The sequence below is a fragment of the Haliaeetus albicilla genome, chromosome W (assembly GCF_947461875.1).
Source record: "Haliaeetus albicilla chromosome W, bHalAlb1.1, whole genome shotgun sequence".
In the NCBI taxonomy this organism is placed as follows: Eukaryota; Metazoa; Chordata; class Aves; order Accipitriformes; family Accipitridae; genus Haliaeetus; species Haliaeetus albicilla.
Window position 1 is genome coordinate 4,819,618 of NC_091515.1, and position 12,056 is coordinate 4,831,673.

The window sequence follows — 12,056 nt, forward strand, 5'->3', positions numbered from 1 at the left end:
TCACGCAGACTTGAGTAGTTTTGTAGTTATAAACCTATTTCTTTAGTACTTTGAAGTGCTACTACTTTGAAGTTTTAACTCAATTTCATTTAATAACCTTTTATGTTTTCTAGGAAAGTGTCACAAGTTTTTTTTACAGCACATTAAATTGACGTCTCATCTCTTGCTTATAAATTCTTAGCATTACTGTTTTCAGTAAAGGTTTTGCTAACTTTATTAATGAATGCTTTTCAGAATTGCAGCTCTCTGGGAATCTCAGCATGTTGCTCTTAATAGTGAAATATTGGACGCGGTACCTAAGCTGTATGTCAATCGGGAAGAGCAGATCACCCTCCATTTGGAGTGCCGGGGAACTTCAAATAAAGGCTGTCAGGGAGCAGCTCTTCTAACCATCCAGGTTGGAGACATGGCATCACTTCTATTTCAGGGCTGTTGGACATGGATAATGAAAGTGAAATGGCTGAATGGTTACAAGAATGGTAGCAGCTGACTAAATAAATCCATACACATATAATAGTTACCTGAAATAACTAGTATGTAATGCTCAAAAGGAGATGCAGATCAAAGGCTGAAGAATAACTTGTCACATAAAGTTTGTTTTGCTCATAGCATCCATTCTAAACTGCTTCCCAATGTGTGGATGTATGAATATGCTCACTGATAGGAATAGAAGCATGAAAATGTTTATAGAAATATTCCCATGTTGCTTGGTACATGAATTTCTTGATTCCCCTCTAAGTTTCAGTCCCTGTGGATTAAAAGTCTTACGTAAAAGATGTGAATTAAATTACTGTGTGATAATCAAATAGGAACGTGACCAAGGATGTGTGCTTGGGCATGATATAGTAAATCTGCTCAAAGCTCTCGGGGAAAACCATCTATATTCTGAATTTTCTTACTGGGTTCTGCTTCATTTTTACCAATAGGTGCAACATAGAAGAATTTTAGAATTACTCTGAAATGAATGTGTCTTTTTGTCATTTAGTTTGAAGGGAAACATAAAAATGAAGCAGTGAACCAGCAGCTTCATGCTTTGCGTAAAGAAGTGAGACAACTGCAGGCAGAAGCTACGAAGCCACCTTCTCTGGGTGTTGTGGAAGCAGCAGTACATGTGGAAAATTTTATAACGTAGGTTGTTCAGACACTGTTTTAGGTAGTGATGTTTTGTATTTCTTTTTTATATGTTAGAGTTAAAATGTGGAACCTGTTTGTGTTTTTTGTAATGCTTGTCAGCTTGGGTCAACAACGGAGCTGGAATCCCGAGACGTGTATGTTTGTGACATAGACCTCTAAAGGAATAACAGTATCATCAGAAGGTCATTCAGCCTCAACAGGGCACACAGTATTGTTTTCTACTTCAGTTTATTGTACTGTATATTAGAATAGCCCTTCTAACCCTGCAAAACAGGATGACAGGGATGCTATGTTAAACTTTAGGAAGTGGCAAACTTGTACCACAGCTGTCTCAGCCATAGGCTAAACTATGCTTTTAATGTCTCTGTAGGTTTTTCCCTGTTATAGTACAGGACGTAGCTCTTTAGTAGAGAGCTATGATTTGAGGTAGGTTTTCAATGTGTGAAACAAAACCGTGCAGTGGAAGAGGATTATATGATGGTACTTTTTGGGGTCTGTGTGAATAAATGGACTGGTCCAAGACCCTCTTCCTCTTGAAGACCTTTTAGAGTTCATCCCAGAGGTCCAGTTTTGCAACACCGTTCTTCTCAATCTTCTAGATTTCTGCTGGGATTCTTTTAGTGTAGTTGGTTTCCTACAGAGTGTACTCACTGTACAAGTAAAAATATTTGGTTACTATTTCTACACGTTCATTCTTGATCATTAATTTGAAAAACTCTGGATGAGCTAGTTCTTGGGATTTAGAGCTCTTGAATTGAATGTTTTTCAGATGTTTAAATTCAGACTCAGTGAAGATGGGGGTTTGAGCTCAATAAAACATGTACTTGGCAATGCACAAAAAAAAGATTGATTCTGTTTTAATTCTGTTATTGCTGAGCCTGTTAAGTAAAATGAGGTAAATTTTCTTGCAGTACAAATGTAGTTGAGATGGCCTAAGAACATGCTGAACACATGATTTGAGGGAGAAATAATCTGTTGGAACTATGCTGTGAAAAATCTTTTGATGATCGCTTTTTGACTCTGATTATGGAGACTTTCTAAGGTTTGGAGGTACCCGTTTCAGGCAGCAAAATGACTTGAGCTAAACCTGGGACTGTTCAGCCTGGATATGAGAAGGCTCAGGGGTTTCTTATCAATGTGTAGAAATACATGAAGGGAGGGTGCAAACGAGATGGAGCCAGGCTCTTTTCAAGGGTGCCCAGTGACAGGACCAGAGGCAATGGGCACAGAGACACAGGAGGTTCCCTCTGAACATCAGGAAACACTTTTTTACTGTGAGGGATGACACAGGCTGCCCAGAGAGGTTGTGGAGTCTCCATCCTTGGAGATGCTCAAAAGCCATTTGGACATAGTCCTGGGCAACCAGCTGTAGGTGGCCCTGCTTGAGTAGGGGGGGTTTGGTCCAGAGATCCTCAACGATGCTGTGATTCTGTGAACCCATGCTTGATGATCATGTGAGCCAGAAATATCCATCTCAAGGCTATATATTGGCAAGAAACCTTTCTTTATTGTCGCATATTATTTTCCATGTGTAAATTTACTCTGCCTTTTTTTTTTTTTTTCAGGGCCTTAATAAATATCTACAAGGTGCAGCCTATGCCTGCAATTAAGAAAGTTGGAATTAGTTTATTTTTTATGTTAGTGGAATATGTGTGTGATGAAACTCAACGCAATCCTCCCACAAGGCAGTTCTTCACGTCCTGCGTTGAGATTCTAGGCCAAGTGAGTCTATCCTCTGATTTTTGGATGCCTAGTGCTTATTTCAATTGCCTGTTGATATTGGTGGTCTAAAACATTCAGAAGCCTGAAAATTAACTTCTAAGCTTCTATCCCTTTCAACTGTTCTTTTCAATTAATTGTGTAATATTGTTGTGGTTTAACACCAGCCAGCAACTAAGCATCACGCAGCTGCTGACTCACCTGCCCCCCCACCCAGTGGGATGGGGGAGAAAATCGGGAGAAGAAGCAAAACCTGTGGGTTAAGATAGGAATGATTTAATAGAACAGAAAAGAAGAAACTAATAATGATAATGATAACACTAATAAAATGATAGCAGTAATAATAAAAGGATTGGGATGCACAACTAATGCACAGTGCAATTGCTCACCACCCACTGATCGACACCCAGTTAGTCCCCAAGTGGCGATCCCCCGCTCCCGCTGCCCCCAGTTTATATACTGGGCATGACGCCACATGGTATGGAATACCCTATTGGCCAGTTTGGGTCAGCTGCCCTAGCTGTCCCCCCTCCCAACTTCTTGTGCCCCTCCAGCTTTCTCACTGGCTGGGCATGAGAAGCTGAAAAATCCTTGACTTTAAACTAAACATTACTTAGCAACAACTGAAAACATCAGTGTGTTATCAACATTCTTCTCATACTGAACTCAAAACATAGCACTGTACCAGCTACTAGGAAGACAATTAACTCTATCCTAGCTGAAACCAGGGCAAATATACACAGTCTTTAGGAGAGTCTAAGCTTGTATATAAGCAAAATAAAAACTGTAGCTCTGAGATGCCTGCTTAGTGCTAATAAATGCTCACTGTGTTAGTTAAATGCTAAGGTAGGCTGGATTTTTGGGCAGGTAACTGAAATTTGGGTACTTCCAGAGCATAAAAGAGTGTTTTGGCATATGTTTTGCTATTACTGATCGCTTTTTCTAGCTGATGTATATCTTGTCAACCTCTGTATTTAGACAGCCCTCTTCTACAGCCTTTAAGTATTCTTTGTGTAGAGAGCTAGCCAGAAGTTTACTGGTAGAGAACATAAGTGCTTGTTGCTGTTGGTAATGTTTGCCATGGGGAATGCATTATGTGGGAGCTCTGAGAAAAAACATTAGCCTCTGCTTTGGGTTCAGATATTTATTTTCATCTCTTAGATACAGTTTGTTCCCATGTGCAGCTGTCCTTAAGCACCTCTAACAGCTGAAGTGCTGAAAAGTTCTTGATAGCCATAGTTCTGTTTACATTTTTTTCTAATATCAGGCAGGGCTGCTGAAATCTGGGTTCGTTTTCTTTTGCTATCCCATCAGAAAAATTGTATTTCTAGGTATTTTTAGACAACATGTGTGATCGCAAGCGCTGTTCTTAAGCATGCTTGGGAAACATGTTTATTTTACATTATATCTTGTGGAACAGCAGTATTTAGTTGATGTTGATCTTGTACAGTCTGTCATTTTTGAGAAAACTTTCCTTTTAGAAAAGGACCAAAATTGTACTTGTCTCGACAAAAAGCTTTAAGAGGTCAGTTTTCTAATAGAATCATACTGGGCCATTTTTCTCACCATTCCCAATTTCCTCAGGTGTTCATCAGTGGGACCAAGTCAGAATGCAAACGTCTCCTCCAGACAATCCTGCAGAATCGAAGGCTCTGTACTCTCCTTTCTCCCTACTTCACTCCTGTTGCCTCTCCCAATGAATTTGTGACTTTATATGAAAAAGTAGTGGCCTTCCTGAGTGAGGATAACAGTGATGTTGTCTTCATGCTTCTGACAAAGGTAAAGTACTCCTTGCGTCTGTTTTGTGGGTTGCTTTTGTGGGTATTCTTTTCCTAAAGACTCTGACTTTAGGCTAAGGAAGAAAGAGGTGCAAATCTGGTACTTTAAAATAACATTGACAGGTTCTATAGATCTGTGTTGCTCAGCCTGAATGGTATGTGTTGTATTTAAGCTCAAGAGGGGCTGGAGACAAAAGCAAATAGGAAGCTTAAACTACCCTTTCCTAGCCCAGATAGTATCAGTATGTGCTTCCTAGGGCTTACTCTTCAGTGCACTCTTACTATTGAAATTAAAGCAGGTTCTCGATGGCTTCTTCTGCCTGATATCTCTGCAGAGACATTCATCAAAATAGCCAGTGAATTCCAGGTATCTTAAAAATCAAAACAAAAGAAAAATTTGGAACAGTGTCTGAGTCTTCCACTTCTGTTTGGCACCAATGTCCTTCCTGCCTATCTTAAAACATACAGAGTTAGGTAAGAGCGAGTGATTTGCACATCTCTTGTTTCAGAGCTGCATGATACTGTCTACCTGTATTGTCAGTGGAGAAATTACTATTAGGCTTTGATATGGACAGGGTTCGACAGCTGTGAATAGCAGTCAGTCTGTTTTGAACATGACTCTGAGCTGTCCTTAGTGGCAATGATGAACGTTGTCCTTGCTGACCTAGGTCTGAACAGATGGCCCAGAGGCTACAAAGCTTTGTGCCTCCACCTGAAAATTTGTGGACTATGGAGATTAGCCCAGTCTAATGCTTCTAAGTGTTTGTTTGGGAGTGGTACTGAAGCTTGGAAATTGACACACATATTTATGAATCTGAGAACCCCTGCCAAGGGTTGATTTATAAATTCAGGGACTTCTGCAATGTACTAAATCAACCTTTGGAGACTATTATCTTGGTTTTGAGTTTGCGCTAATGAGGTGCAAATTTATTAGGTTTTTCTTAAATATATAAAAACTTCAGGATTTTTTTTTTTTCTCCTGACAATTTCTCCCTTCTCCTAAAGGTGTTGTGGCTGTTAAAGCTTCTACTTACAAATGCTTCCTGTCCTCTGTTCTAGTTTGACCTTACGCAATGGTTAAGTGTTGCTAAGCCACCTCTATCTGAACGTACCAATCTTCTGGAGTCTATTCACTTGGCTCTCAATGCATGTGGCCTTGAACCTGAAGAAGATATTTTGATGCCATTTAATATCTTCTGCAAGCATTGGACTAACCTTCTCCAGTATCAGTTCCCTGATCACTATAGTGATTTCCTAAGATTGTTTGTGCAAAGTGAGTATCTGAATTGGTGCATACACTAAGCCTTTTGTACAGAACTCTTCTGGCTTAAAAATATGAACTGCATGCGGTAGAGTTAAATAGCAACAAATACAGAATGACTTAAACTTTCTTAAGTTTCTGTATGCACTTTTACGTGCATGCTATGCAATATATTTTTGTTAGATGTATTTTAGCTCTACTAGAAAGAAACACTCTTCTGCAGATGGAAGTACATGCGTCAGTGACAACAGATTTTCATCCTTCAGGAGAAGGATGGAGGAGAGGTTTCTATTAATGGAAGCACTTAATTATAATTATGCCACAGTCTCTAATGCAGCATCCTTGTTCTTGAGCACCATTTAATGTCAAACTGAGAACTGGAATTATGGAGACTTGGGATTGATACTGAAATCTGCTGAAAATGTCCTGGTTCACATTAGATGCTACCTATAAACTGATGTGCCTCTAAAATGAGAACGAAAGTACTTCCTTTCTGTCAAACCATATGTGCTGAGGCAACAACTGTCTCTTAATATGTGTTTGTAGCCAGGGATGTACTAAGTGCCTGGGAAGCTCTCTAAGAAGAGAGCATGTAGATGCCAAAAAGGAATGTTAAATTACTTATCTTTGGGAATTGGAGGTTTCTCTCACCATTAACTTGGGGCTTTTAAACTCCTGCCTTACCTAATTTTTTTATGTAGTAGGGAGCTCTAATTTCAACCTCATCTGACTTGTACTGAGAAAGGGACTAATATCCTTCTCCTGATTTTCACAAATGTATTCTCTTCTCTTTCTTCTAAGGCTCATCAGAGCAGCTTCTAAGCCCTGACTGTTGGAAGGCATCACTTGAAGCTTTGGGATGCGTTTCATCAGTGACTGAACAGGGAAGCTTCAAGAAAAGTGATTCTACTGAAAGTCCTGTATCGCGGGATGCTGCAAAAATTCTCCTCTCTGCAGAACAGGTGGGTGCCTCTTTGGTTGATCTATTATGTTTTCCAGCCGAAACAGATGTCTACCAGTGACAAATAACACTGCTGTGCAGTCTTTCTGTAGCTGATTAATAGTTTCCTTCTTTTTACAGGTTAGAGAGACAATAGAATGGCTTTCCACATCTTTCCGCAAACTCCGACTGGCTTCGATGGACTTCAGGACTTTTGGCCTGTTTTCAAAATGGAGTCCTTATGTGGCTGAAGTGAATAAATTTCTGGAGTATCTTACTAAACGACTTATTGACACCGAAGTTGCCAATTTAGCCCAAGAGCCTGTTGGCAGTAACAGAATTCTAGCAGGTAATGTGTCTTAAAAGCAAATTACTTAAGAACAGGCACTCAGTTTCTCTAATTTCCTCTGTTAAAGACCATTTAAACATACAGTAGAATCTTCTTAATCTGCATTTGTATGATGATGGGAACATTAAAATACAGATGGGAAATGTCGATGCTACTTCATGGCCATGTGAGACTTTATGCTTTATCTTTATGCTTGCTGGAGGAAGCTTGTTTATATTTTAGCTTGCTTTAAAATTATTTTATGAAGAGATCATACTGTCTTCAAAGAAAAATACAGTCTTTTGCACTGAGCAGAGGTTTGGCAATGAGGGACTACTGGATTTCATCACGGTGTGATTTTGATTTGGAGAAAATCGCCAAAACCCATTTTAGTATATGCAGGTTTAAAGTGTGAATCATCATTACCCCCACAATTTCAGATGTGTTAAAGTGATATTAATAAAACATCTAAGCAATGCAAAATGTTTATGACTGTTGTTACAACCACCATATTGTTAATGAGAGTTACTAATAAGCATATTGTATTTTAAATTTTTATTTGATGAGGAAGAACTGATTAAATGTTGGACTAAGCAAAGGACGCTGTATTCAAGTTTAGAAAAGTGTAATATGTTCACTGCTGCTGATTTGAAGGAAAAAAAGCAACTTCTTTGTTTTGTTTTCTTCTAGCATTGCAGTCCTTGTATTCAGTCATTGCTGGACTCTTTAAACCATGGATACTGGTCTTGGATAAGGAAGATGCAAGGTATATATTGCATTTTAACATTAAATGAATTTTTGCTAAAGTAAGGACTTCAGCACTATAAGAATGGCTTTCATTGTTAACCTGTTTTTTTCTAAATCATGACTGTATTGTGACCTTCCATTTAAATAGCTGTTACTTGTGTCATATCCGTAATAATTATGGAACTAATTCAAATTTTCCAAGGCTTGGATTGAATAATTATTTTAGATACAAGAAATATCTCTGCTTCCTGACCAGAGCTTGGTTATGAGAAAAATACGGATTGTAATCAGTTCTCAAAACACTGAAATTTGAATTTTAGATTCCTTTTTTTTAGATTCCACAATATCTATAATGCCTTAGTTTAAAACAAAACAAAAAAGCCAAACAACTACAACCCCAAATGCCAGTGGTATGTAAAGAAACTTCAGTCTAAATCAGTCCTATGATGATCTACTGTCTTGTATACCTCTGTCTTCACATGGACAGTTATTTGTAGTATTACACATTTAAATTTTACTGTCTTCCAAAACCAAAAGCTTTTTGAGTTGCGAGCGCATCTTTAGCACTTGGTTGGAAGGCTGACTGCAGGTAGTATGTGCTGTCATTCAGAAATTCCTGTGTTTTGGTCTTTAATTCAGTTATGAAGCATCAAACAAGTAATCTGTGCTTACTCAGGGGTGTCGTGGATCCTCAGTGTGATATTAAGTATGTACCTGTTCTAAGGTCGGAGAGCTGAGTTTGAGAGAACTGCTGATACCTGTACTATATTGATTTACTATGCTTTAGAATATTTAAAATGCTTTAGTGTTTATGATCTGTTTATGGTCTGGTAACTCAGCACTGAAATTTGTGTTGCTTCACTACTTCTTTTTTTAAGTAACCAGCCCTGCTACCCTTGGTTAGAGAGCGACACTCCTGTAGCATCCACCGTGGTCTGTTTGTTTACAGATTGCGTCAAGCTTTTGCACGAGAGCTTTAAAGGTGGGTGAAGTCCATGCTATTTTAATGTAGTGGCACTTTCTGTTCTATCAGACCAAAAAAAGATTTTTGACTGAGATGTGGGACGTGAGGGGATTTTGTTTGTTATGAACTTTTTAACCAAGATGATCACTGCAGTGGTACCAGGAGCATTTCTTTATTTCATCCTTAAAAGACAGCTTTTTTCCTTGGCAAGGGTAGATAATGTGATTGATAAATGCGTTATCTGTCAGTTAACAAAGTTAATGTGAAGGAAAGCAAAACAAAATGAGCTGTCATGAGAAGTGTATGACTTCATTCCAGGTCTGTAGGTTGTTCCCATACAACATACGCAGTAGCATGTCACAATGACCAATACATGTGTCTCGAAAGCTATTCTTGGGGATAATGTAATTTCCAGAACTGATCATTCTGAGCTCCTATTTAGCATTGCTTATTGTGCCTAATGTGTAGTTAGATGTAGGAATGGAAGAAAATTAATTTCACAATACCTCTTAACAACTTGTAGGGATGAGCTAGATTCAAAGTAAAAATAAATAATTAAAAATAACATTAATGTGTGTTTTATAAAATTCGAGATACATAAGATCTTTTTAAAAAAAACCAAAAGAACCCAACATAAAAGCAATGAAGTTCTACACAGAAGGAGTATTTTATAACTTCAGATTATTGTCCAGCAACTCTTCAAAAGATCGAGGAAGGGCATGAAATCATAAGCTTCCCCACTTGTTGATTTGGAGAAAAAAATCTAAAAGGTTAATGTGCTTTTTTTTTTTTGACAAATACATTTTAGCGTAAATTGCATGTATGTTTTTTCATCTTCAGAATTGGACTTCCTTCTATAATCAAGCTTTCCCTGAATTTTTGCTGTTGTTAATTCAGCCATTATCTTTGAATCTAGATAAGCTGTTGCCAAGCCACCATGGGCCTCTCTGGTTACATCTAATGCATTACTGTGAATGTTGCACAGCTCCCAAAATGCCAGAGTTTATTCTCTATACTTTCCATACTGAGTTCAGAAGGCTTCCATGGAAGGAAATGCATCCAGACCAGGTGCTTATGGAAGAGTTCTTTAAAGTGAGTACACAGCATCTGTTGAATTAAGTTTATGATCGGTGTTGCCCTTGAAAATAACTGGAGAGCTGGAGACAGTTCTTTTGGCAAGTAAGCTTTTGAAGTTTGTTTGTAGCATTCACAGCTGCTCATTTTATGATTGATTTTTGTGAAGGAGTGCTACTGAGTCTTAGACAAAGTTGTGGAGAGGTGTAAAGCTGGCAGTCTTTGTAATCTGTCATCGCTCTATCTGAATGTCCCAAGTATTACATATATATTTAATATGTATTTAGTTGGAGTTAATATATTTTACTATTGCCATGTTGTTCTTACTTCCAAGTTGTCTGAGACAATGTAGAGCTGCAGATAGGTGTGGAAGTGCCTCAGGTTTTACTGCTTATCTGTTTGGGATGAGTTCTTCTTGGAGTTCTAAACAGGCTTAGAGTTTCTTAGTTTCTCTTAGAGTGAAAAGAAATGGATGCAATCATGCAGCTAAGAGTGCTAAAAATAGATTATTTTTTTTCTGGTTTGCAGTAGCTTGGTATTCTGTACTGGTTGTTTGAGAGGCTTAGAAAGTTATATGTGCAACTCTTCTGGTGGGGGGAGCAAAATGATGGAGAAGTGGCATCTATCTACTCTTCTGCTGAGCTAAAATGCTGCTGTAGGTTTATAGTTGGCTAAGGAGCTGACAAGTATGAAAGTGTTTACATCTTACATTGTTTTATGTGCCTGTCTTTTTATCTTTTTCCTTCCTAGATTGAAAGAGGCAGCCCCAAGAGTTGTTTCTTATTCTTGGGTTATGTTTTATGTGAAATAAACTGGGTCAGTGTCCTCTCTGATGCCTGGAATCCCAACCCTCATCCTCAGACTCACAATATGATTGTCTGTTTGCTGTATATGATGGTCCTGTTGGCAAAAGAGGAACAACTTGCAGGCAAAGAGGTAATTTTTGGAAAAGTTCATACCTGTCTGTCTTAAAAGAAGAATAATCTTTTGCTGGCAAGGGCACAGGATGTGACTTCTTTCTCACTTGCAGAATGATTAACTTGGAAGTGTTTTTTGCATAAATAAAATACCCAAACTGTATTCCAGAGATGGCCAAGACTAATTCCTTATGTGAGGCATTTTGTATAACTTGTGTGAAAAAAGAAGAGCTGCTGTTCATTTTAAGAAGCTTCTGTATGTGCTGTGATCCAGTAGTGTTGCAAAGAGTAAGCAAATAAATACAGTTTCCTGGAGTTACAAAGTGATACTCTGGGTTTTGGAAAGAACAAATATGTATGCTACTTTCATTAGTGTTCAAAAAATTATTGTTATTGTATAAAGCTACTGTGCAGTCGTATTTCTTTCCGTTCAAGTATGGGATGCTGTACTGTATAGCTTTCTTGTCTCTTAGGTCATCCCTTAATTAAAATGTCCATTTCCTTTTCTCTTGCCTGGTTTTGGAGACCCTTAGTTATAAGCACATGCAAAGTAGAGGTAGTATTAGCAAGAATTTACATATGCACCTATAATACATGTGCATATATATGTATATGTTATGTGCACCTATACATAGATGCATATGTATTGTGCGTGCATATATATATGCACGCACAATATTATGTATAACTTAAGGTGAAGCTTTTTCTGACAGTCCGAGTGAAAATAGTGTCTAGTGTCTGCCCGGTTTGATTCAGGCAGTCTGCTGATGTGGGTGCAGGAGCAGCTTGGACTGTGGTGTTCGTGTCTGTAGCACCTGTGATGCCGTGAGAAGAATTGGGAGGCTCACTGAGTCACATTTATTCTGTCACGGTCAGTCATGTAAATCTCTGCTGTTCCTTGCTTCTTTTTCTGAGTGGCAAACATGAATCTGTGGAGGGATGGTCAGGAATTTTATGCAAATTCCATTTATGAAAACCTTATGCCTGGCTCTGTGTCTTACTGTGCATGTTTGTGATGTTTTCCAACCTGACCTTCAGTACTGGTCACACATCCAGTTGGTTGTGTTAAGCACAGCTCAGCAATGGGATTAGTCCCTGTGAGGTTAGGAGCAGCACTTGATCTGAGTGTAGTGTTTTTCATAGCTGTCTAAAAGGAAAATATTTAGTCGTCTACTTGAACATGTTTTCTCAGGA

General features: G+C 38.4%; 1 protein-coding gene across 3 annotated transcripts in view; it reads left to right on the forward strand.

Moving 5' to 3' along the window:
* The window catches only part of EPG5 (ectopic P-granules 5 autophagy tethering factor), a 57,664-nt gene that overhangs the window by 34,228 nt on the left and 11,380 nt on the right, over positions 1 to 12,056 (forward strand). For all 3 annotated transcript variants that reach the window (XM_069775366.1, XM_069775367.1, XM_069775368.1), the window contains 11 exons: positions 235 to 397; positions 986 to 1,128; positions 2,700 to 2,856; positions 4,438 to 4,632; positions 5,691 to 5,904; positions 6,694 to 6,854; positions 6,974 to 7,181; positions 7,851 to 7,926; positions 8,786 to 8,889; positions 9,788 to 9,963; positions 10,696 to 10,881. In XM_069775366.1, the coding sequence (XP_069631467.1) occupies positions 235 to 397; positions 986 to 1,128; positions 2,700 to 2,856; positions 4,438 to 4,632; positions 5,691 to 5,904; positions 6,694 to 6,854; positions 6,974 to 7,181; positions 7,851 to 7,926; positions 8,786 to 8,889; positions 9,788 to 9,963; positions 10,696 to 10,881 (1,783 nt within the window). The remainder of the gene's footprint in view (positions 1 to 234; positions 398 to 985; positions 1,129 to 2,699; positions 2,857 to 4,437; positions 4,633 to 5,690; positions 5,905 to 6,693; positions 6,855 to 6,973; positions 7,182 to 7,850; positions 7,927 to 8,785; positions 8,890 to 9,787; positions 9,964 to 10,695; positions 10,882 to 12,056) is intronic.